Here is a 24,295-nt window from a genome sequence, read left to right on the forward strand (position 1 = left end):
GGTGATTGCTTAAGGATTCATAAACCTCAGGGAAATTTTCCTGAAGGACTAGTAATTAGCTAGGCAGAGAAGGTGAGTGGAGAAGGCAGGGCCATTTCAGGAGAGGGAAAGGTTTGGAGGCCACCTACTGGAAGCCTCCACAGCATCCCAGGCAGGGGCTGGTCAGGAGGCTGCAGGAGCACGCAGGGCTCAGTGTAGAAAAGAGAGTGGTCCATATCCTACAGGTAGTTATTTGAAGGGTTTTAAGCAGAGGAGAGACTTGGCTAGATTTTTAGAAAGATCATCTGGGCAGCTGGGTGGAGGTGGATGGAAGGGAGAGAGACTCAGAATAGTAATCCAAGCTCAAGCTGATGGTCGCCTGGACCAGGGCTTGGGGCAGTGAGGAGGAGATGAGAGAGAGAGGCAAAGTTTTCCGGATCGTGATGGTTTGGGGATTGTTAGAGGACAGAGAGCAATTTTGAAGGACACCCAGTTTCGGCTGCTAATCCAGGGGGATGGGGGAGATCTGATGAGGTCAGTTTTGGATGGAGCCCAGGTCTTCTGGCCCCCAGTCTTTTCGCCTCCTGGCGCTGCCAGCGACGACTGCCCGCGGGCGTGCTCTCCCAGCACCAGGGAACACAGCTGCTCGGCTGGCGACTGAACTCGGAGCCGGAACCTCACGCTCCCGGCGGTGGCGGGCGACAGAGGGCGCTCCCGCACACGCTCAGGCCGCTCTGGCCCAGCCCGTCTCAGTGGCCGCGGAAGGTGACGTGGACACGGAAGTGGTCGTCGTCGTGGCTGCACCGGTGGGAACGGGGCGCAGGGCTCAGAGGGCGGGCGGACGGGCGGCGGCGGTCTCGCACCTGCGGCGGCCGGGGACGCAGGCTTTGTAGGTTGGGTGCGAGTCCGCTGAGCCGACGAGCGGCTTCTCAGCCCTTCTCTTGCCCGTCGGAGCCGGGACTCGTTTAGCCGGCGTCACCATGACCAAGGCCGGTAGCAAGGGCGGGAACCTCCGCGACAAGCTGGACGGCCACGAGCTGGATCTGAGCCTCAGCGACCTGAATGAGGTCCCGGTCAAGGAGTTGGTCAGTACAGTCCCGCGAGGCCCAGGCGCCCACCCGCGACTGGCGCTGGCCCCTGCGTTGGTCGCCTTCTTTCGCATGTCTCAGTCTCCATGGCTTAAAATGAGGTGGGGGGAGTGGGACTAACTCCCCGGGGGAGGCTGCGTCCGGCCCCAGTTTTCTTCCTGGGATGTACACGTGTCACTTTGGCACAGTTCCAGAAGATGGGAAGGAGCTGCTTGTCTGGCTATGGGCTTTTTACGGGTCAGGAGTGAATCTCCCCCCCCCCGCCCCCATTTCAGGGGCTTTCGCAGCGCTCAGCTCCTTGCCCGACCTAAAGTAGGAGCCCTCAGAGCGCGATTGCTGGATGTATTCGGAGAATGAATGAACAGATGAATGAATGACTTGGTGCAAGTAGGCCTCCGGTTAGACCTGGGTGTGGCCCAGACCTGGCTTTTCTTGGAAGCCAGAAATCCCAGCTGGCTGCCCCAGCCCTGAGGCATGCTTCCTTGAAGAATGTGACATCTCACTGCTTGGTTGGCAAAATCTCTTCCCAACTCTGAAACTGGTGGGAATCCGCACCATCGTGGCCCACCCCTCCACCCGCCTACTCCCGTACCCCCAACCGGGGAAACAAGCCTGAGGCCCCAGGGACGTTACAAGACTAGTTTGTTGCCAAAGTGGAGTTAGATGGTACATCCCTGCTTTGCCCACCTGGTTCCCCACCCGCATCCCCCACAGTAGCCTCCCTTTGGATGACCTGCACTTTCCTCACTGCCTTTAACAAATTATATTTGCGTTTGGCACTTGGCCCAGCCTTCCCTCTGCCTTGGCTGTGTAGTATGGAGGTTAGAATGGGAGTCCCAGTTCATATATCAGCTTCATTGCTTAATAGCTGAGTGCCCTTGGCAAGCTTAGTTCTCCTTTAAGCCTAGATTTCCTCATGTATAAAATGGTGATAATTATTCCCATCGCATAGGGTTGTTGGGAGAATTAAATAAGACTGTAATGTAAAATACTTGGCAGGTAGCAAATGTTGATGCATGTAACTATTACCACGGTGTGCTTCCCACTGTGATATCTCAAACTTCTTTAGGTGGTCAAACTTCATGCTTGGGACTTTGACATTTGGAAAGTCCACGTTGGCCCAGTGTCCTTAACTGAATATTTGCCTTCTTCCCCGCCCCATGTTTCAGCCTGGCCCTAGAACTGCTGTCCGAAACCTTTTACTCCAGGCCTCCGGTTGGTGCAGCATTGCCCCTGGGAGAATGGAAGGGTCAGTTTTGCTGAGCCTGTCCATCCCAAACCCCATGGGAAAACGGAGCTGGGTTGTGAGGGCCTTGATTTCACTCTGCATTCACTCATTCATTCAGGTACGAATCAGCCAACGGGTATATTGAGTGCCTGGAAGACCCTGAACTGGAGAATATGGAAATCACAGAGCTATATTAGACACAGTCCCTGCCCTGAAACCTAATAAGGAGCAGTGCTAGAGAGAATCTTAAAAGTGCTATGGAGAATTTCTGAGAATCTGGTCTTTTTTCCTTGGATGTTCCCCAGCCAAATCCCTACTGTGCATTCTTCTCTAGGTCGTGGGTGACTGGCTCATTTTTCCTTTCGTGTCTCCAGGAACATTATACTTCAGTGCTATTTTTTGTTTTTAAAGGCCTTTTTTTTTTCCTTTGTTGAAAAAAAAATTTTTAACATCTTTATTGGAGTATAATTGCTTTACAATGGTGTGTTAGTTTCTGCTTTATAACAAAGTGAATCAGCTATACGTATACATATATCCCCATATCTCCTCCCTCTTGCATCTCCCTGCCATCCTCCCTATCCCACCCCTCTAGGTGGTCACAAAGCACCGAATTGATCTCCCTGTGCTATGCAGCTGCTTCCCACTAGCTAGCTATTTTACATTTGGTAGTGTATATATGTCCATGTTAAAGGCCTTTTCTAATCATGGGAACTTTCTGTGGAAAATGCTTCATTAGCAGATGTCACTGAATTGTTCCATGTGTTGATCTGACATTTTGTTCTCATTCCCTTTCCTAGGCTGCCCTCCCAAAGGCCACCATACTGGATCTGTCCTGCAATAAACTGACTGCTCTACCGGTAAGACTGGCAAGCAAGCATGATTCCTTCTAGAGCCCTGCTGCTTCTCCTTCCTGTCTGGGGGAGTTGTGTCATAAGGCATAATTTCAGGGTAGGCCTGCAGGCAGGCTACCACTAAAAAGGGCTAAGCCCTTTTGCACACATGGCTCACGGCTCACCACCAGGAGCTATGCCTGCTATCTCCATTTTCATTCGAGCTGGAGCAGCTAGTAAAAGGTAGAGTCAGGATTTGCGCATAGGTGCCTCTGACTCAGGGCCTCCTGGACTGTTACGTCACAGTGTGTGAGCCCGAGGCCAAGGTCTTCTCTCTTTGGGTCCTAGTCGGATTTCTGTGGCCTCACACACCTGGTGAAGCTGGACCTGAGTAAGAACAAACTGCGGCAGCTACCAGCAGACTTTGGCCGCCTGGTCAACCTCCAGCACCTGGACCTCCTCAACAACAGGCTGGTCACCCTGCCTGTCAGCTTTGCTCAGCTCAAGGTAACAATTCATAACGCAATGTTTCATGGCCAGGTGCGGCAGGGGCCTCGGGGACTGAGGGAGTGTGGCTGTGAGAGAGGCCGAGAGGAATACCACCTTGTTGTCACAGCCTCAGACGGCTTTCCCTGCGGCCGGAACAGAGAAGGGCTTTCTTTCTGCTCATTTCGTTCCACTTTGAGGGGCTCTTTATGTGAACTCGGGCTTACCAGACTCTCTGCCCCATCTGTTTAGAGTCTGAAGTGGCTGGACCTGAAGGATAACCCCCTGGATCCTGTCCTGGCCAAGGTGGCAGGGGATTGCTTGGATGAGAAGCAGTGTAAGCAGTGTGCCAACAAGGTAAGCACGAGGCTCCCCAGTGGCTCCTTCATACATTCCCCTGGGACTTGCCTCTGTCGCCTCCTGTTTTCCCCTCCCAGGGCACCCATAGCTCTGTGTTTTGTTTTTTTTTAAAGAAGATGTTGGGGGTACGAGTTTATTAATTAATTAATTTAGTTTTGCTGTGTTGGGTCTTCGTTTCTGTGCGTGGGCTTTCTCTAGTTGTGGCAAGCGAGGGCCACTCTTCATCGCGGTGCGCAGGCCTCTCACTATCGTGGCCTCTCTTGTTGCGGAGCACAGGCTCCAGACGCGCAGGCTCAGTAGTTGTGGCTCACGGGCCTAGTTGCTCTGTGGCATGTGGGATCCTCCCAGACCACGGCTTGAACCCGTGTCTCCTGCATTAGCAGGCAGATTCTCAACCACTGCGCCACCAGGGAAGCCCCAAATAGCTGTGTCTTTTAAAGCATGAAGGTCTCTGAAAATGTCTACTCTGAACCTGACAGGCAAAGGCACCTTTGTCTCTCTCTTTACAAGCAGTAGAACAATACTGTCTTCTGCTCTACTGCAGTACTTCTGTTCCTAGAAATCAGGACCTTGCATGATCCAACACTGCACTGTTGACAGTTGTTTATATGGAACAAGAGGGTTAGGCACTGTAGCCTTTCTGAGTCAGTTATTGAATTTTGATAATAAAGGTGTTGTTAGTATTTGTAAGTTTATACCTGTAAACAGGCACATCCTGGGCACATCTGGCATTTGACTTCAGTTGAGTCATCTGACAGGAGGAAGGAACTAACTGTCAGCCCGGAAGGCAAATATTGCCAATAACCTTGAAGGTGCTTTGCATTGTTTCTTAAGAACAGCACTGTGCGCATCTCTCAAAAACTCTAGCTACAGTCATTTTTTCCCTCCAGCTTTAGAACAGATTGCTGCTGCTTCAGCTGAGCACCAGATGACTTACCTGGCTATGTTTAGGGGGCGTTGTGAACACAAAAGAGTTAACTTTAAATGCTAGATTAATGTAAGCGAAATGTGTGTATGATGGGTCTCTGTGAATCTCGGGAGTAATGGCCTTTCTTTTCGTATCATTAGCTCAGGGCTTCTCAGATAGTCTCATCCTCTGTGTCACCCATTGTTACAAGAAACCAAGCACAACATCAGTGCATCCAAGAAGCCAAGGCAACAGCTTGCCCTCAGCTGGGAGCAGTACAAGTGATCTGTGAATCCTGTTCTAAAAACTTGGTGCTTTAAGAATGTTGTCTGTTCTGAAGACTAACAATAGCTACCATTGACTGCTCTTCCTCTGTTGTGCCTGCTTTGCATGTTTCATCTCATAACCCTCATGAACCTGGGAAGTAGGTGTTACTTCTGTATGTCTGACCCGAGAAACCCTCAGTATGCAACACCTTTCATTTATCCATTTATTCATTCAACTAATACTATATTAAACCAAAGTTGCTGATATTCCAGTTTTTGACCTACAAAAATAACTTTTGTTGAGTGTAAAGATCTTTAGTATTCACAGATACTTTCCAGACAAGGCTCTGGGGAGCACGGTGCGTTGGGGACGTGGTGAGAAGCCATGCTCCGGCACCGCTGCCCTCTCCTGCTCACACCTTTAGGCACGTACAGGAGTGGCGTCAGAAGGAGGTCGCTTGTCTCCAGGAGTTATTTTAGGTCTCGTCAGTTCTGACCTTGTGGGTGCATAGTAACTAGTGAGCTTGGCACATAGTGAGGCACCTTTTAAAACTAACTTGTTAGTTCAACGGTAGTCATCGGGTGCTTCCTACCTGCCGTGGGCGGGGATAGGTAGACAACAGCAACCCTGCAGAGGCTCTAGCAGAGCCTCTCCCATCTCGGACTGGGCTGTGTTGTCAGGTAACTAACTCCTGACGTATTGTAGCCAAGGTAAAAGGGGCGGCCCTTAAACGTCCAGGTTCTTTATTTAGCCGGTTTTTACCCCCTAAAGACAACTGAATGGTTGGTGCTTATATAAAATTCAGAGTTCAGGGTGAGACAGAGACTTTGAACTCGGGCCCCCTCTCCACATCATGCCTGACCTTCCTCCAGATCCTGCAGCCCCTTGTTGAGCGGCCATTTTTCAGTAAGCTTGACTCCTCTGGAGAGGTGCCAGCTGGTGCAGGTCCTGGGTTACTCGGGACAGGGTTCCTTGTGGCTTTAAGCCAGGCTCTTGGAGGGAGTGGCTTTTGCAGACCTGCTCCTGTGTCCCTCTTATGATAGATGTGGGCATGTCTGAAGTTGCCATGAAGTAAAATAATTACATTTGAATACATGTCTGTCCTGCAGGTTGTCTAGTGCAGTAGCGAAACAGAAAATTAAGACAATTTGCTGTCTTCATTTAGAATACTTGAGCTTTTCTTCTCTTATTAATGCAGTCAAGCAACAGTGTTCATTGAGCTCATAAAATGCCTTTCTCTTACAGCTCTCCTGCCTCTGTGCACTATACGTAAGAGGGACAAGCTCTGGCCTAGGAACTCAGCAGACGTACACTCTCAGCTATGCTACTTTCTAGCCGTGTGACATCAGAGCCTGGGTTTTCTTCCTTATTTTTACAATGGGCATCCGGTCAGTTGCTCATCACACCTGTATCGAGTGCTATAACTAGCTAAACGCTGTGCTCACCTGCAGAGCTAAGGACAGTAGTCCCTGACACTTAGGGAGCTTACAGTCTAGGGTTGAGATGGATAAGAAAACTCCCACCAGTGGGAGGAGGGGAGCCTGAGGCAGCCAAAAGAGGTCAGGAAAGTGTCTTAGAGGAAGTGCTGTCCCTGTTTAACACAAAAGTTGCTGGGAGAATTACATGAAGCGATTGTGAATGGCAGGACTTTTTAGATCCCAGTTGGCATTGTGTTTCACAGACTTCTTTCCTGACCGCTTTAGTGAACTGGGCTTATATGGCTCTTCTCTGGCTAAGGTCGGTGCAGTGAAGACACGGGATAAGGTTAACTCCGTTAGCTATGCACAGCTTCCAGGGCCTCTGGAAAGAACAGTCTCTTTTCTGAGACTCTCCGCAGTGAAGACAACTGCGGGGAGTACTTCAGCACCCTCCTCTCCCTTTGCAGGTGTTACAGCACATGAAGGCTGTGCAGGTGGATCAGGAGCGAGAGAGGCAGCGGCGGCTGGAAATAGACCGAGGTAGGTGGCCACCCGCCTCATGCTTGAGGAGCTAGGATCCAGGATAGGAGCCGTGCAGAGCAGTGGGGAACAGCGTGGTGGTAGATGGCAGCATCTCTCCAGTCCTGGCTTCTCCACTGAGCCCCACAGTCATAGTCAACTGCTTATCTTTCTGTCTGCTTGGAGGGTTAATAAGTATCTCAAATTAAACATGCCTAACCAGATCCCCTTCAGCACCTTGTGGTGTCCCCCCATAATGGGAAATCACCATCCCTTTAGTTATTCAAGCCTGAAATTGGGAAGATGTCCGTGATTGCTTTCTTCTGTTACTCCCACATCTAGTCTATCAGCAGTGGCAACTCCAGTGCCACCACCGCAGTCAAGCCTGCAGCCGGTGGACTGCCACAGTACCTCCTAGCACCATGTCCTGGCTCCATACTTGTGCCTTCTCCACACAGCAGCCAGGGAGATCTTTTCAAAACACAAATCACTTCTGCTGCTATTTGCTTAAAACCCTCTCACGGCTTCCAACTGAACTTAGAATGAAATTCAAACTCAGTAACATGGCCAACAAAGCCCGCCATGACCCAGGCCTGCTTGCTTCTCCGGCCTCGTTCCACACACCAGGGAGAGAGTGCAGTTACCGTCAGCCACACAATCCTCTGCTGTTGCTTGGACACACCAAGAACAGTCTCATCTTAAGGGCTTTGTTGGTTTCCTTTTCCCTCAGGTCTTTACGTGGCTGCCTACTGGCTGCCTACTGGCTTCATGTGGTCCTCATCTGTTGCCCTAGGTTAACCTTAACCGTTTCAGAACCACTCAAACGAGAAGAGCCAACCCACCTGCCACTCTCTGTCACATCCTCAGTTATTTCCTTTATGGCACATATCACTGTTTTTTCCCCTATATGTTCACTTGTTTATTGTTTGTCTCCTTCTGTAGAAAGCAGATGACTTAGGCAGTAGAGCTTGACTTTTCTTCACTGCTGTACCCGAGCACTTGGAACAAGGCCCGGCACACAGTAGGTGCTCTGTTGACGAGCCGGCTGACTTCTGAGCCCGCTTGCTGGAGGACTCCCGTGGTTAGAGGGACATGTGTAGTACTGGTTACAGGCGGCCCCTGAGATTGGAACCCCTGAGTTGTGACCGTTCCTTGTACACGCATGGCCGCTGTACTGCCCATGTTTACTGTGACCACTGCTGCTTTCGCCTCTGGATGGCACATGTTCTCTTGAGGCTGGGCAGAGTGTGTTCTTGGCATTCTTGGTGCTCAGCTGGAACTTGGAGCTTGTTTGTATGTAGAAAAGCAGTGGAAAGCTACAGTGATAAGAATAGTACTATTCAGCTCCATGATAGTTCAAATAGGCTTTTGAGCCCTAAAAGGACATTCAACCACCATTTGTGGCATTCTGGCTTTGGAAAAATGTGCTTCAGTCTTCCAAATAATTTGGGAATGCATTTTTAGAAACCAGTAATTTGTAAGCTGGGTGCTGTATGTGAACATACTTGAGCTGTGGAATAAATCGGAATGTTACATAGACTCCTGAGTTGAAGTCTAGGGTACCCTCTGACAAACTAGTAGTCTTGTTTTTTCAGGAAAACATTTCCATCTTCTCTAACCTTGAACCTGAGCGCTCCCTTTTTCTTCCTGCCCTCCCCATGCCACATTCCTTTCCGAAGCTTGGGAAGATGGGACTCCCATAGAATCAACACCTCCCTTGTTTCCTCTCCTCATAGTTGAGTTGTGCAAGGCTGTCAGTGGCTGTGTCTTCTGAATTAGTACCTAATTCTAAAGGAGCACCAGACTCATCACCCATGCCTTTCTTATGCCCCCCACCCTTGTTACGTCACCCTAGTCTCTGCTGCTTGTGGCTGGGAGTCCCTGAGTAAGAATCCACCGAGCAAACCCTGAGAGCAGCTTAGTGTATTTTAGGGAGGGCTTACTTCCAGAGAGCAGAAAGACAGCTGCTGCTTTTTGACGTATCTTATGTGATCCACAGCATAAGGGAAGGGAGCCTGACTCCATAATCACTTGAGAAAGCACACTGGAGGTTTGTGGGAGAGAAGCCACTTTTGGGTATACTTTCTCATAGAGGCCGAGAAGAAGTGGGAGGCCAAGCAGCGAGCTAAGGAGGCTCAGGAGCGGGAACTGCGGAAGCGGGAGAAGGCGGAAGAGAAGGAGCGCCGGAGGAAGGAGTATGACGCCCTCAAAGCAGCCAAGCGGGAACAGGAGAAGAAACCTAAGAAGGAAGCAAATCAGGCCCCGAGTAGGTTTTTCTCTCAGTTGCAGGGTTCCAGGAGGGGTGTGGTGGGGACATGGCTTAGGTTTCCAGGCATGGCTGAGTGAGTGAGCGAGCGAGTGAGCGAACAGGCTTGCAGACCTTGTCAGGTACAGCATACTCTAAGGCCTGGGAGTAACTCAGAGGGTCCACTTACGGGGAATGGAGACCCTCCTACTGCCCCGAGTGGTTTGTTTCCCCAGTGTCACATGCTTATGTGCAGGTATTTGGGTCAGATGTAGCTTAGAACGTTTCCAGAACAGGGAGTTGCACTTTTTGTAAGGGTTAGATTCTAAAATCACCCAGAAAGGTGAAGATTGCATATGGTCACATTACTCTTAAAAGTCCCTGGCGTCATCCAGGAAGTGGACTGAGCTTTTGAGTGTGTGGTGCCGTCTCAGTGGTGCCAGCACTGCCTGTGATTTTCTTCCCCAGTTGGACCCGATCACTCTGTTTGGTGAACACCAGGGGAATCACTTGGCCTGCATTTGGGGAGCCATGTCGTATATAAAACACGTTGGTGTTTTGCCTGAATATGTCCCGTTGGATTTGTGTAGCAATGTGACTCGATGTATAAGGGAGGACCGTATATCCTCTGGGCCAGAAGGGACACCTGAGGGAGAGGAACCTGAGCAGGGAAGCTCTGTGGGGAGGGAGGCCTGCAGGGCCTGTCCCTGCTTGCCCCTGCTAGCCTTGAGCAAGTCGCCCAACCTCACCACCTTTCTGTTGCCTTGTGTAAATGAGGATCATACCTCCTTACAGATTACTGATAGGATTAAGTGAGAAAAACCTATGACAGGATCATGTAGTTCTTGGAATGTGGGTGTTCAGTCAGGTTTTTTAAAAATTTGCCTAAAAATCTCAAAACCGTTTTTTCTTCAATAATTATATTCACTGCAGACAATTTCTTTATATATATCGGAAAATGGCAATCACCTGTAATCCCCTGTTCCCAGCATTAATCACTGTTACCAATATGGTATACTTTCTTTCAGGCTTTCTTTTTATAATAAAAACATTAACAATATTCATAAATTTTGAACCTGTTTCCCCAAATGGGCAGCACTCTACCCACGCTTGATGCCTCCTGATGAGCCCCTCCCCTTGGTGCTAAGGGGCCCGGATCACCAGCATGTTATGGAGAACTTAGGACCCTGGGGACTGTGTGCTAAGTGAAACATCCAGAATGAGATCCGGTTTTGAATCTACTCCCTGAGATCCAAGGGAGAAAGAGTTCATGTTTCAGCCTCTGCATAGCAAAGTTTTCAAGAGCTCAGATGGTCTAGAAAACGTGTTCTCCTCAGGGCCGGGGGAGTTTTCATCAGAGCAGAGGGGTGTGAGTGGACGCGCACGGAGACTGGCATCGACTGCAGGGTGTGCGTCCTTAAACTGACTGGACTTTTTGCCTACTGTGACTTTGTCCCTCCAGAATCTAAGTCCGGCTCTCGGCCCCGGAAGCCACCACCCCGGAAACACACTCGCTCCTGGGCTGTGCTGAGGCTGCTGCTGCTGCTGCTGCTGCTGTGTGTGGCTGGCGGGCTGGTCGCCTGTCGGGTGACGGAGCTGCAGCAGCAGCCCCTCTGCACCAGCGTGAACACCATCTACGACAGCGCGCTCCGGGGCCTGCGCAGCCACGACATCCTCCGGTGGGTCCTGCAGACCGATTCTCAGCAGTGAGCTTGTCCTCCACACCTGCTGCCTCCCAGCCTTGGAGCTTGGATTCCTATGGAATTGGGTTCTGTTGGACACAACCTCTTTTTAGTGTCAGACCTACCTGCCATCATCACATGGCTGCCGTTTGGTACTTGAGACCTCCTCTTTGTAAGACTTCTTTGTTCCTTAGTCAGGGTTCCCTGGTGGAATAAGGAGAAATAGGAGGTGGGGCCAGTTACCTGCATGCTTAAAAGAATAGGCTTGGGGTGGGGAGAGGACAAAACATAGCCTTTTCTAGTTGTTATACAAAGCTGTATAAAGGCAAGACTCATTTCTACTAAAGGTCAGCTGTCACTACATTTATACTTTTGTGTGTCACAAACCCTTTCTTTCATTCCTCCCTGGGGAGCCAGGGCAGATCAGGAGGCAGTGTGTTATTGGGGACTAGGGGAACACCATACTCAGCAAATCTAGTCTAAATTGGGGGGGAGGGGCGTACCTATTTTTTAAGGACCTCAGACATTCAGATATTTTAACAGTCATACAAAATCTCAGGCTGTGACAGGACTTCCAGACCATCCAGTCCAATGTAACACTTGTAGACAGGGAAACTGAGGCCTTCCATGACTTGCCTATGGTCTCCTAGCTGGTTTGAGGCAGAACTGGATTCCCACCCTGGTATCCTTTCTTCCCATCATTTTGCCTCCTTTATAGTGTACTGAGAGAACACAACTTACACCAGAATTGTCTCTTGGCTGGAGTATAGAATCTTTCACGGGAAACAGATTCATGACCCACAGATAGAAATCTCATAGCCATGAGGGTCTTGGGCAGCTCTTGTAGAGTCCTGCGGCACTTCATGTGGCTTCTGTAAAATGGGGATGGTCCAGGCTCCTTGCGTCAATTTGAGAGCATTAATTCCCTGATTGCCAATAAACAAGAAGGTGGACCCTTGCAAAGCCACATTGTCTGTGACAGCTCTCTTACATAATCGGTGTGACTAAATACCTCACAGGCAACCTGAAAACTAAAGCTTCATAAGAGACTGAGGTTTAGAATTGATTCTAGATATAACTACACAATGAAGGGAAATAAGTAGCATCATGGAGTTTAAAAGTGGTACACTAACGACTTGCATGAATAAGGGCAGAACTGTCCATTCTCTTGTCTGCCAGACTCAGCATTTTCTTGCTCTGTGGCCTCCTTTTGCCTCCTTTCACAACAGTTGGATGAAGGGATCAGAAATGGCCGTCACGGTGCTCAATTCACAGAAGACTCCCGATTCCCCAGGGAGAGCAAGAACCTGTCATGTCCAGAGACAGAGTGGGGTTCGTCTTCTCACTGACACTTGTGACCGTCCTGACAGTGGAAGAAAAGACTTGTTCTTTTCTCCCTCAGGGAGAGCTCTGCTGCGTAGGCCCACACCTTACTCAGAATCACTACACATTCCTTTAGTCTTCCTCCAAGCTCCAGAGCCATTGGTACAAATGCTTTATTGAAACTAAACACATAGTACATAAAATGAGATTAAGAGAATACAGAAGTCAGCATAGTGATCAGACCTCCCCCCGTTCCTTGGCTGCTTGAGGCAGCTTCCGTGGACGGGAGGAAGGCGGGAGCACGTCCAGCCTTGTCAAGCAGCCCGCCGAGGGCAGTTCACTTGTGACCTCAAGATTTGACGCTGAGGTTCTTTTGGATTTTTACAGTTATTAAATACGTGTCTGAGTGGTCTGTCTTTGTTCCTTTGTATTTTGAGGGCTGGCTGGGGCAGGGGTCGGGGTGGTTTGTACGTGGCAGTTGACTTGCTGGGAGGGGAAGGCAAATGTGAGCATCTCAGCCTCTGCCCCAAGCTGACAGGTAGGGACACTATCGCAAACAGCGACGCCCAGGAAAGCCTGTTGTGGGCAGGACCCAGGCTGTGCTGCAGGAGGTGCTTCTGATCCCTGCACTGTAGTCATGCTCTGAGGTCGGGGGGCTGGGGTGGAAATCAGCTTTTCATCCCTGTCCCTGAGGGCTGGCATCAGTCTGCACTGTCTAAAGAGAGATCTGGCTGCAAAGCGGTCATCTGAAGGTAGATACGCCTGGAGAGCTCTGGTCCAAGACGGCGGGAGGTGGCTGTCACACCTTCCCCACGGCGCACCTGTATGTCTGCAAGCAAATTCTGGCGTTCTTGCTCAGAAAAACACCGCTTATAAGCCTGAAAGTGGTAAATGACCTGTTAATACCATACCACCCACGGTCATTCCTCATCTGTGAATAAGGGACGGGAAGCTTGGGTTGGGGGATGAGAACCATCCTCCCTCCCTGGTCAGTGCTGACTCTGATCTCAGACCCGCACTGTTGACTTACAAGGCATTCCTGGGCCCTCACCAGTGCTGTCCATGGAAACTGGGAGTCCACTAAGGCCACAGTGCACTGGGCAGTGACCCCTGGAACGGCATACCTGGATCAGGAGCTGTGGGGAGGGGTAGGCGTCCACAACGGCACTGGCCATTTCCAGGCTGACTCGGTTCAGCTGCTGAATCTGTCTCCTCCAGACCACTGCAAGCCCCCTGCCAGAGCGGTCCACCTTTGCCCCTCCAGCCCAGTCACTCTCCGGGCAGAAGGAGAAACTAGCTTGATCTCGGAGCTTCCTGCAAACAGCACAGTTGAGCTGCAAGTCGCGTGTTACTGTGCTGCACCTGTCCCCTTAACTAGGAACTTAAAAACCCTCCACTGACAGGGGAAGAGGTGGGAACGACGTTCTACCTGGCCAATTTGAATGCTCATTCTGTCCCCTAGCAGTGCTAGTTGCCGATTCCCATAAAAATGACATCTATTCCTTTTCATCAAAAAAGAAGTTACCAGAAAAGTACGAGGCTCTTGCTTGCATTGAGATTGGGGTATCTTGATCGGGGAGGCAGTGTGCATGGGGGTTAGTGCACAGCACTGGGTATCTGGCAATTTGGAGTCTAGTTTTGGTTCTTCTGATCTGCTAGGAACTTTGACAAGTCGGTCTCTTTAGGCCTCAGTTCCCTCAGGTATAAAATGAGGGACTTGGATTGGATTGTCTCTGAGGAATCACTGATTTTAAATTCTGACTATGAACAGCCCTTGAGCTAAGTAGGCTAAAAAATTGTTTTACAAGGGCTTGTTTCATTGTGACCTGACCTGCAATGAATTCTGGTAAGCTGGCCCACTGATAACCCAGTACCAACCTGTAGAACACAAACTTACACATAAGCTACAGGAGAACATTTTAAAGGGACTGAGCTTGGGGGCTCTTTCCAAGAATTCCCAGGGTTAGGTCAACTCCTTCTGCCTCAAACTTGAGTGACAACAGGCTAGCAGCAGAGTTTAGGGGAAAGGGACATCATCTTTGGGTACCAGAACTACTGTAAAAGACAAGGCCAAGCAACCGAGCCAGGACTTGACGGGGGCACTCACTTGAAGGGCGCCTCAGCCACTGCCTTGGTGAATGTGCAGGCCAAGTCGGCCAGCTCTTTCCAGCTCTGCACAATTCGAGCCTGGGCTTCTGTGTGTAGCTGCAGATCTACCAATGCCTAGAAACCCCAAAGCAGATGGGTATGCAGAGGTTAGTTTGAAACTGTTCTCTCACCGTTCACTGAAGCTGCACCCCAGCCCCTTGGCTCCCCGTTTGGCCCCTTCTCGCCTACTCAGTGCCAAGGTAGAAAGTAGTGTCCAGCAGGCATTTTACTCTTCATCATGGTGAATCGGGTTAGATGAGAGCGGGCAGCCACGATGACTCAGGCAACAGAAGTTCTTACCTCTTCCATGTCTACCCTGGTCACCACAGCCGCTGTGTTGGCCTCCGGTTGTCTCTGCTTCTCCTTCTCCTTGGCCTGTTCTCCGTTTGCCACCCCCTGTTTCCTTCTCCTTGGGGGATTCGGAGCCCTGGAGCAGGGAAGGAAATCAAAGAGTGGCAGCTCCAGGCCGAGCTCGGGCAGAAGAGGTGTGAGAAGACCGGACCAGAGAGTCCCACAGGGCTAGGACGGATGCTATTTTGCAGAGGGACCCAGATCTGGGATGAATAAATTCACCCCCGTTGGCCTAAGAGCTGCCCCTTTTAATGCTAAGTCTCAAGGACAAATCCAAACCTGAAGCATTTCTCCGGATCCACAATCACCAGTGACAGAGCTTTCCCAGCTGTCCTTGCTGTGATGTCAGTTACAAAGCTCCGAAGCGTTTTCTTCCCTTCCTCGGTGCTGCCCAGACTCCCCTGCGTGAAGGGGCAGAAATGCAAGCACGCCTGCTCCCTGCAGCCAGCCCTCCGCCCCAGCCTCAGCGCCTACCCTCTGGCTGTGCCCACCTGCTTGAAGTTGTAGATCATGGACACAAACGCCTCTGCCAGGAGCAGCACCAGAACCATCGGCTCCTCCACCCAGTCCTCCTCTCCATCCTGTCAAAGGGCGTGGAATCCGGCAGAGGGAGGCAGGTCAGCAGGTGCTTAGCACCTGCGAGAGAGACCCAGGCCTTCTGGGTGAATGACTTCATCCCCATCAGCCTAGTCCACTTTTTTTTTTTTTTTTTGCGGTACGCGGGCCTCTCACTGCTGTGGCCTCTCCCGTTGCGGAGCACAGGCTCCAGACGCGCAGGCTCAGCGGCCATGCCTCACGGGCCCAGCCGCTCCACGGCATGTGGGATCTTCCCGGACCGGGGCACGAACCCGTGTCCCCTGCATCGGCAGGCGGACTCAACCACTGCGCCACCAGGGAAGCCCAGCCTAGTCCACTTTGCATTATCATTTCTCTTCTGGAATGAAGTCATGGTGGCAAGAAATAGTAACCCATAATCCTGTCCTTCCCAGTCCTCAACTGTTCAGCCTCAGTGCACTGCACCTCTGAGGCAGTGAGTAAGAAAGGAGCATTAGTGAGTTGAAGCGGACTGAGAAGTAACTGCCAATATTTCTATGCATTCTGAATAGGGGAATGGAGGGAAGGAAACTCTTCCGAAGGATTTGGAACAAATAAGTAACTTGGGCTTTGAGGGTAGATGCTAAGCTGAGTGACCCTTACACATAGGTTTTGTGTGACAAAGATAAGGATCACCGAGGAAACTTCAGTCTGTGAGAGCACCTCTTCGTCGCCATACTAGGGCATAATCAAACACAGCCGAGGCCGCGTCACGGCCCACAATCCTACAGCAGTACAGCATTACAGAACAGCCGTGAGCAGGGCTTGTGCGGAGTTTTCTGATTAGGTCCCTATAAGCAAGAGCCAAGACCCATAATATTGCAAAGCACAGGTGGGAGGAGCTCTGGGTTCTAGTCCCTCCCACCCCCCCAGCCACTACTCAGCTGTGATCCTTAACAAGGCTTTCAACTTCTCAGGGCCTCAGTTTCCCCACCTGTGATGTGGGGGATAAGAATTTCTTCCTTATAGGATGACTGCGACAGAAACGGGCGATTCCCCCCCACCCCCCAAGGGGCGTTTGGCAATATCTGGAGACATTTTCAGTTGTCACAACTGGGACAGGTACTGTTGGCAGCTACCGGGTAGATGCTAAACATCCTACAAGGCACAGGACAGCCCAGCACAACAGGGAATTAACCAATCCAAAATGGCAGCCGTACCCGAGGTGGAGAAACCAAGTTAAAGCCGTTATCGTCCTGAGGTACGGCGCTGTCCCTTGTAGTTTCCTTGCACCCTGCCCACACCTTGGGAAACAGCCCCTTTACTAAATCCTCCTCAAATTATACTCAGCTGAGTGTGCTATCTGCTTTCCTGCTGGAGCCCTCACTGATAATATATCCTTTAGAGTAAAAGCATATTTATCCTGTAACTCTACAGAGGAGCGACAGCAGCCAGAAAACCCTTACCTCAGTGGACCCAGCCCTTCTCCTCCACGTGATGCTGCAAGGCACGGCCGGCGCCTCAATCACACAGCAGCACTCCATGGACTGTAGTGCTCCGAGGAGCTGGCCCCCACCTTCCATCTGTAAGAGCACTGCAAGAGATGGGAAAGGGGCTGTCAGTGGGGCCCAGAAAGCAGTTCACCCGGCATGAGGTAAAGAAAGATGCCTGCAGGACCTGGATCCAGCAGCACAACGGTGTGCTTCAAGCATTCCTCTGGCCTCTGAGCTTTCAGCCTGTTAGCCAGGGCTGCCTTCTTCTTCCTTTCCTGTTGCCTCTGGGTGCTTTCCTTTTGGCCTGCTTGTCCCCGCTGCTGGCATCCCTGTGAGCCTCTCCTCTGGACCTTCTGATTATGCTTGGTTCTCTTCTGAGGTGGGGGCACCCCAGCATTTGTTTTAGCTACTGTCACGCTGTTGCTCTGGACAGAGCAGGTAGTTTGGTAGGCTGGCAGCTGATGGCATGGACTGTCTACCACAGGGTCCTTGTTACTCGACGCACACCTCTCTGAGGTGTCACAGAGAGGAATATCACGGATCTTTGTGAAGGGCTGCTTTTGCCAGTCACGTGATGCTCCTTCATTATTTTGATGATCTAAAACCCTTTTAACTGGGGAGCTGGAGTCCTCAGGGCTCAGCTGCCTGTGGGTCAAAAACTTACAAGTAAGCCTCTCAGCCAGGGGAGCAAATTCTCCCTCATCCTCACTTCCACTGCTTAGCACCCTGACTGGCTCTGTTGGTGTGACAGTTTCAGCTGTCTCTGGAACAGGTGGTGGATCTCTCAGTTTTGGTGACGGAGGACAGGAGGCCTCAGAATCTGAGATGTCAACCACTACAATCTTCTCCTCCTTCTGAGGCTGCCTCCTCTTGGTTGAAGACGGCTCCTTCTTCAGAAAGGCAAATGTTGGCAGCTCCTCAGACTCACTCTCGCTGGAATCCAGTGCGAGTAATGACTTCTCTACAGCCATCAATATGTGCTATCAGATTAATTCCCTAAAAAGAAAAGAGAGATGAGACACAGACTGTAGCACTGAATTCACTCCACTTGATGCGTTCTATGGCCAAGCTTTAAGGAAATAAATGATACACAGAGAGAGAGGATATGGTCCCAACACGGTCAATCTGGAACTCAGAACAGCTATGTCTGTAGTCTAACAGGAAACCTTCTCAAATCCTTTCTAGGTCAAGGTGAGGTGTAAACAAAGTGGAGGTTACTATTAAAAAATGTTAATGAGGTACGAACAAGACGCACTCGACACAACCTCTTTGCTGATCTCTGCATGTAAAATGGAGATACCAAGAGTCACCCTTTTTTAGCTGAGTATATGAACTTTTGTGACTGGCTTCTTAAGCATAATATTTTCAAGGTCCATTTATGTTGTAGCATGTGTCAGTACTTCATTGCTTTTTATGATTGAATAACACCTCACCGTATAGATATGCCACATTTTGTTTGTCCATTCATCATCTAGTGGACATTCTGTTTGACTCCATTTTTGGCCATTTTGAATGAATAATGCTGCCATGAACATTCATGTCCTAGTTTTTGTGGGGATGTTTTCAATTCTCTTGCAGACAGACCTAGGATTGCCAGTTGCTGGGTCGTGCACAAGAGTCGTTCTTTGAACAAATATTCACTAACATTGTAGGTGTGACCCGAGATGAGCCAGGTAACCTCTCTGGGCCTCGCTTTCTTTTTTAGTAAAATAGGGATAATAACATTACCTACTTTACCAGATTGTAAGAAGTTTAAAAAAAAAATAAAAAGCATACATCTACAGAGCTTAGTACAGTATCTGGCACGCAGGAAGCGCTCAGTAAAGTAAGCTGAATGACTAGGGAGAGACCCGCAAGGGCCTTGGTAGATTCTGGCAAAATGCGGGGGTCGGACAAGCGGGCCCCTTCTGAGCGGGCTCCAAGCCTCTCCCGCTGACACCACGGCGGGCGGCTCGCCCACGCACCGCGGCAGAAGCGCCGGACGCCCCGGCCACCGAGCCTCTGCAGAGCTGAGCTCAGGAAGTAAGCCCTACCCGGTCCGCCCGCCCGGCAGCGCTCACCAGCAACTTCTCGCGTCACTCTTTCATCCGCCACGCAGGACCCGGAAATAGATCTCCGGTAGCGGAAGCAGATCTCTCAGACCGGAAGCGAGTGTAGGGCCAACATGGCGTTAGCTGTGCTGTCGCAGAGGACGCGGACAGCTGGTAAACGGCCGCCGTGGCGGTCGCGGGGCGAGGGGTGGAGGCGGAGTGGAGACCTTGCAGGGATCTGGGGGCTTGGAGGTCGTTCCCCACGGATGACCCTGGGGGCGGGAGGGGACTGGGGGGAGTGTGCGGGGCCCACGAGGTTTGAGGGGCGGTAGCCACTGGTCGTGTGACCGCTAGGGCGCGGAGCACGTGACCTTTCCCTGCCAGGCGTGCAAATACAGCTTCCCTAGGGGTGGGTGACGGTTCTCCGCTTCCCCTGTCTCGGTTTGTTTGGGTCCCATTATCTACAAAAATGGGTTACTGCTTTTGGCACATAGGCGCGCGAAAAGTTAATCTGTTCATTCAGCAGATTGAGGTCTTTGTGCCAGACACTGTGGTAGGTGTTGAGGATCTCAGCAGAGAAGATGAAGACATAGTCTCTACCCGCAGGATGGTTACTTCTAATAGATAAGCACGTAAATAAAATAGTTGTGAATTGTTGCAACTACTGTGACAGAAAGGGAAAAATGTGTCTGTGTCTTTTTTTTAGGTTGGGTGGTCAGGGAAGCCCTCTGAGGAGGTAACATGTAAGTTAAGACCTAAAGGATGACCGGAGGCCTGGCTCTGTAAGAGAGTGAGGGGCAAGAGAATGACTCGACCCAATTTTCCATTTTGAGAAGCAAACTATTGCTCTTATGTGAATTTAAAGGGAGTAGGAGTGGAAATGAGGAAACCAGACGGGAAGCAGTAACAGTAGCCCTGAGGAGAGATGATTTAGTCAGGGTGTTAGTGTCAGTGAACTTGGAGGGAAATGGGTGGATTTGAAATCCGTTTTGGAAATAGGATCCACAGAGCTTGCTGGTGAACTGGATATGTGAGATCAGCAAAGGGAAGGAATCTGCAGTGACTCTTTGATTTCTGCCTGAGCAGCTGTGTAAGTGGTAGCATCATTTACTTTGAGGAGGATGGGGAATAGGGTGAAGGGCAAAGATTCGTGAGCGAGCTAAGTTAGGTAAAGCAAAGTCCAGTTCCTGAAATTGAGTGAATAAATGAATAGGTGTTTAAAGGTAGGTAGATCCTGGTGCTGGTCATTTCACATGTTGTCTCTGTAAGTCCTCGTCTCTGGTCCTTTGCCGCAGGTAGTCTCTGTTCTCATTAAAACTTCAGAAACCTAGGTTTTAGGAACCCTGAACTTATAGATTCCAGGACCCACAAGCCTTCTGTAAAGACTCTGGCATGACCCTGATTAACCATAGCTGTATCTGGAGACCTGAATGCTGGGACTGCCATTCCTGGGCTTGTCATATAGCACAGGGCTTCCATCCTGGTCATTATGAATTTTAGTTCACTTTCCCTTTTAAAATAAATACCATTGAGCACTTTGGAATGAGTATGGAGAGGTCAGATTAACAAGGGCAGGGTGTCAGTCTTCTTGGTTGGACCTGTGCTTGATGGACTTGCCGAACAGAGAAAGGGTCCAGCCTTCTGAAATGGACAGAAGCCTGTGGGAGTCACCCTCACAGAGGCTGCCCTTTTTGTTTACAAGTATCTGATGTGCAGTGGATGGGTGATGGCTAAGAAAGTGGTGGGTGAGGTCAAAGCAGGAGCCTCTCTCTGGGTGTCCTGTTGCTGGGCGCTGTGGTCTGGCCCCTCCACAGTGCATTGAGCCTTGAGGGCATAATGGTGAGTGAGGCTGAAACAGGCAGCTCTGTGGTGTCCTCTTGCTGGCTTCTGTTTCTGTGGTTTTGTTTCTCTTTAATAGGACTGGATGTGTAAGGACCAAGGGCACATGGTGTTTATTTTTTTTCCAATAATATTTTACTCCCTCCCCTCAACCCTAGGCCACACACAGACAGCTCATGTAGTGCTTGCTTACACCGTGGACAATACAAGAATGACTTATCCCCTGTCGTGGGGGAAGGCCAAGGACCTCAGACACTCCCGGAAAACCCACAAAGTCAAGTTCTGCTCACACATCTTCCTCACCCCACCTGACACTGCCCCCTGCCACCTCTCAGCTTAGCAAATGACCCATTGAGGCAGAGAAAGAGTCTGATGGGGAGCCGCTCTGTTTGAACAACATTTCTGTTCTCTCTGCAGTTACCGCCCTGCTGAGCCCCCCTCAGGCTACAGCTCTTGCCGTCAGATATGCATCCAAAAAGACAGGCGGCAGCTCTAAGAACCTCGGTGGAAAGTCACCAGGCAAACGCTTTGGCATCAAGAAAATGGAGGGTAAGGGTCTGACCTGGCTTCCACTTTCCACTTAGCACCCTACCCTGCTGTCCTGGCGTTCCTTTGAAGAGCGGGCAAACCACACAAGTGCCCTGTCCTGTACTCTCCATTTTGCTCACCAGAACATTTAGTTCCAAATGGAAGAAACAGATAAGACCTGAGGCGGGGTGGAGGGGCTGAGGAAGAGCAGATAGGTGGGAACTTTGGCCATGCGACTGGAGAGGAGGCTGCCGGGTGGGAGACAGGGGCTCCTTGTGTCAGACTGGGAGTTGGTCTTATCCAGGGGCAGGCGTAGAAGTTAGTATGTAGCATTTGGGCCAGGAAGGCGAGGGCTGCCATGGTTTCTTAGCAGTTCGCTGTGTTGCCTCATTATGGGGGCCCAAAGGTAGCACACATGTGGACTTCTCTTCTAGGTCACTATGTTCATGCTGGCAACATCCTTGCGACTCAGCGCCACTTCCGCTGGCACCCAGGTGCCCATGTGAGTTGCTCTGTCCCCCCTCCCGTTTTTTCTTCACCTCTCCGTGCTCCTGAGCATAGTAATTGTAACAGTTGCAATTATTGGGTGCTTACCAAATGCCAAGTGTCATGCTGATTCCTGGGCCTGCATTATCTCATTTCATCCTTACCCCATCGCTAGGGTAGGTAGGTGTCATCTCTGTTTTACAGGTAGGATGCCAGAAACTTAGAAGGGGGGGGTGGGTAGTGACAGAGCTAGGATTTGAACCAGGTCTGCTTGACTCCCAAATCACTTTTTTGCTTTGGTAATAGCATTAGCTTGGTTCTCTGGGGTCCCCTTTCTAACCCCCAGTTCTTGGAAGAGGATATTTCTCATGATTTAAGATATTTTTTTAATCTTGGGAAACTAATTTCAATTTATTCATTTTTTATTTTTAAGAATTCCTCCTTTGATTAAAGTTATTATTAGATGGCTGAAAGATAACTTGAATTTAATAAAATAGAATTCAGTTTGTGGGCCAGAAATTAGGTCCATACCAGGCAGGGATTTCAGTTTCAGCAAGTTGGTAGTACTTGCTGAGGTAGGAAAGTTCTTTAACACAGATCTGTACTATATTCTTTACATTATTTAAAATATTAGTTTCCTCTGTAATCAATTTCCTCCTGCCTTCTTACCTCTTTTTTGGCAATTTTAGTAGGCACAGAAAGACTGATAGTAACCTATAATTATTTCAGAAATGCTAATTTGTATGTGAATTGATTGTATGTGTAGTAGCTTTATTTTTTTAGAACTCGAGACATGCAGTATGTGGCTGTGTTAATTCTTCACACTTAATAAAATAATGACAACAATAATAAAAACTAATATGTTGTGACCTGGGCAGTATTCTAAGCTCTTTCTGATTATTAACTCATTTAATCCTCAAGATGACCCTATGAAATAGTTCATATTTATCTCCATTTTGCAGATGAAAAAAGTGAGATACAGTGAAGTAAATTAACTTGCCCAGATCACACAGTAGTAAGTAGTAGGGCTGGGATTTGAACCAGTCTGTTCGTTTAATCAGAGAGATATTGAATAATACTGGGTAAAAATTGCCCCACATGCAATCTCAAGTTCTAAAAGAAAAAAGCTATGACATGTATAGTTAAAAAATAAAGAAAATAAATATGTAATACACAGTTTATTTAATCTCTTTGCTCATATTTCTCACCTGAACATCAGGGTTAGCGATAGTACCTGCTTCACAAGGTGAGAATCAAGTGAGTTAACGTATATAATAGGGCTTGGAACAGTGCTTACACACAGTAAGCGTGACATAAGTATTAGCCGATGTCATTTTGTTTAATTAGCGTATGCATTATCCATATAGCGTTGAGCCTAAACGTTATAGATCACCATGTAGACGAAAATGCATATCAGACTAGTGTTGTGTTAGGCCTCAGTGAAGCAAACTCCCAGGAGCGGTGATTAGAGGCATTTTCCCAGGCCTGGTTTGGGCATCTGTCCAGCGTGGCTTCTGGCCAGCTGCACAGATACGGGTCCAGGTATCAGCCCTGAGTAACCACCAGGATTGGCTGTTGGAGTTTTCTTTTCCCGCCTTTGTGATGGAGTAATTACCAAGCAGTGGGAAAGGGAACCTGAGATGGAGCTTTCTGAATCCTCCCCTTTGGCCCCAGGGCCTGAATCTTTGTGAAGAGTCTATCCTAGAACTCTGGGATGGACCCCCTGACTGTCCAGCTGACCAGGTCTGTGTGTTGCAGGTGGGGCTGGGGAAGAAGAAGTACCTGTATGCTCTGGAGGAGGGGATAGTCCGCTACACTAAGGAGGTCTACGTGCCCAGTCCCAGCAACTCGGAGGCTGTGGATCTGGTCACCAGGCTGCCCGAGGGGGCTGTGCTCTACAAGACTTTTGTCCACGTGGTTCCTGCCAAGCCTGAGGGCACCTTCAAACTGGTAGCTATGCTTTGACCTCCTGGTTGAGGCCTTTGGACAGAGACTGGAGCCCAGGTGACAGGAGAGGGTGGTACCAGACGTCATCAAGGGTTGGAGTGACGACAGGTCTCTCAAGGAAGAAGTCTGCTTGGTGGTGACTGCAGGAGACTGTGAAGTGACTGGCTGGGAAGCCCTTTGGGAGACCTGACCTGGGGCCAAAAATAAAGTTAGCCGGAGTCGTGAGTCTCTGCTATTTGGGGACAAACCTGGATGGAGTGGCTTACTGATCTGTTATCCGTGTTCTCAAGTGCACACAAGGGGGAGCCTCAAAGCAGGAAAGAGGCCTGTCAGTGAGGAAATGAGAAGAGGGGACTTCATTTTGAGGAGGGGATCCCTTTAGCACCATCCCCCGAAGGGTAAGGAAGAGGAGTGCTTGTGCTTGAGGGTGTTCCTGCGCCTTCCCCTCCTGGATCCCACAGAAGTCACTGGGGAAGAGTGGGCGGGGGGCGACCAAGGGGCCAACAGAGGAAGCCAGTGTGGTCATGTTCCTCTCCTGGAGCCACATTCAGAGGGAGCTGGGGCGGCAGCCCCAGAAATGGCCACATGGCAGACCCCTTCCTGCCTC

At 50.0% G+C, this 24,295-nt stretch overlaps 3 protein-coding genes across 6 annotated transcripts; 2 read left to right on the forward strand and 1 right to left on the reverse strand.

Moving 5' to 3' along the window:
* Positions 1 to 342: 342 nt before the first annotated feature.
* LRRC59 (leucine rich repeat containing 59) lies at positions 343 to 12,744 on the forward strand. 3 transcript variants are annotated; one of them, XM_089901100.1, is made up of 7 exons: positions 343 to 785; positions 3,093 to 3,152; positions 3,474 to 3,632; positions 3,864 to 3,968; positions 7,031 to 7,103; positions 9,175 to 9,348; positions 10,790 to 12,744. In XM_089901100.1, exons 1-7 carry the CDS (start codon positions 525 to 527, stop codon positions 11,035 to 11,037), a joined length of 1,080 nt encoding a protein of 359 aa, XP_089757226.1. In that variant the 5' UTR covers positions 343 to 524; the 3' UTR covers positions 11,038 to 12,744. The 3 variants fall into 3 exon arrangements, with proteins under 3 accessions (XP_089757226.1, XP_022413874.1, XP_022413873.1); XM_022558166.2 differs by lacking the exon at positions 343 to 785 and adding an exon at positions 792 to 1,064; XM_022558165.3 differs by lacking the exon at positions 343 to 785 and adding an exon at positions 1,171 to 2,413.
* Positions 12,490 to 18,970, reverse strand: EME1 (essential meiotic structure-specific endonuclease 1). Of its 2 annotated transcripts, none has more exons than XM_022558162.3 (9): positions 18,919 to 18,970; positions 17,043 to 17,854; positions 16,832 to 16,959; positions 15,323 to 15,412; positions 15,111 to 15,232; positions 14,781 to 14,907; positions 14,440 to 14,555; positions 13,457 to 13,646; positions 12,490 to 13,161 (listed from the first exon to the last, which is right to left on the reverse strand). In XM_022558162.3, the coding sequence occupies exons 2-9, from the start codon at positions 17,827 to 17,829 to the stop codon at positions 13,132 to 13,134; spliced, it is 1,590 nt and encodes a 529-aa protein (XP_022413870.2). In that variant the 5' UTR covers positions 17,830 to 17,854; positions 18,919 to 18,970; the 3' UTR covers positions 12,490 to 13,131. The 2 variants fall into 2 exon arrangements, with proteins under 2 accessions (XP_022413870.2, XP_022413868.2); XM_022558160.3 differs by having other exon boundaries at positions 12,490 to 13,210.
* A 3-nt stretch (positions 18,971 to 18,973) lies between these two features.
* Positions 18,974 to 23,935, forward strand: MRPL27 (mitochondrial ribosomal protein L27). Its single transcript, XM_022557818.2, has 4 exons — positions 18,974 to 19,062; positions 21,145 to 21,276; positions 21,690 to 21,757; positions 23,500 to 23,935. The coding sequence occupies exons 1-4, from the start codon at positions 19,023 to 19,025 to the stop codon at positions 23,704 to 23,706; spliced, it is 447 nt and encodes a 148-aa protein (XP_022413526.2). The 5' UTR covers positions 18,974 to 19,022; the 3' UTR covers positions 23,707 to 23,935.
* Positions 23,936 to 24,295: the final 360 nt, after the last annotated feature.

This window comes from Delphinapterus leucas, chromosome 19 (assembly GCF_059928025.1).
Source record: "Delphinapterus leucas isolate spDelLeu-1000000601 "Yukka" chromosome 19, BTC_Dleu_Yukka2, whole genome shotgun sequence".
NCBI classification, from domain to species: domain Eukaryota; kingdom Metazoa; phylum Chordata; class Mammalia; order Artiodactyla; family Monodontidae; genus Delphinapterus; species Delphinapterus leucas.

Bases quoted from the DNA above. Each gene is read 5' to 3' on its own strand.
- MRPL27 (XM_022557818.2), top strand. From the start codon at position 19,023: ATGGCGTTAGCTGTGCTGTCGCAGAGGACGCGGACAGCTG. The intron at 19,063-21,144 runs GTAAACGGCCGC...TTCTCTCTGCAG, and splicing joins GCAGAGGACGCGGACAGCTG to TTACCGCCCTGCTGAGCCCC. The intron at 21,758-23,499 runs GTGAGTTGCTCT...TGTGTGTTGCAG, and splicing joins GCTGGCACCCAGGTGCCCAT to GTGGGGCTGGGGAAGAAGAA.
- EME1 (XM_022558160.3), bottom strand. From the start codon at position 17,829: ATGGCTGTAGAGAAGTCATTACTCGCACTGGATTCCAGCGAGAGTGAG. The intron at 16,960-17,042 runs GTCCTGCAGGCA...CATCTCTTGCAG, and splicing joins CGTTGTGCTGCTGGATCCAG to TGCTCTTACAGATGGAAGGT. The intron at 14,556-14,780 runs GTAAGAACTTCT...TGGGGTTTCTAG, and splicing joins CCAGGGTAGACATGGAAGAG to GCATTGGTAGATCTGCAGCT.
- LRRC59 (XM_089901100.1), top strand. From the start codon at position 525: ATGGAGCCCAGGTCTTCTGGCCCCCAGTCTTTTCGCCTCCTGGCGCTG. The intron at 3,633-3,863 runs GTAACAATTCAT...CCATCTGTTTAG, and splicing joins TCAGCTTTGCTCAGCTCAAG to AGTCTGAAGTGGCTGGACCT. The intron at 7,104-9,174 runs GTAGGTGGCCAC...ACTTTCTCATAG, and splicing joins GCGGCTGGAAATAGACCGAG to AGGCCGAGAAGAAGTGGGAG.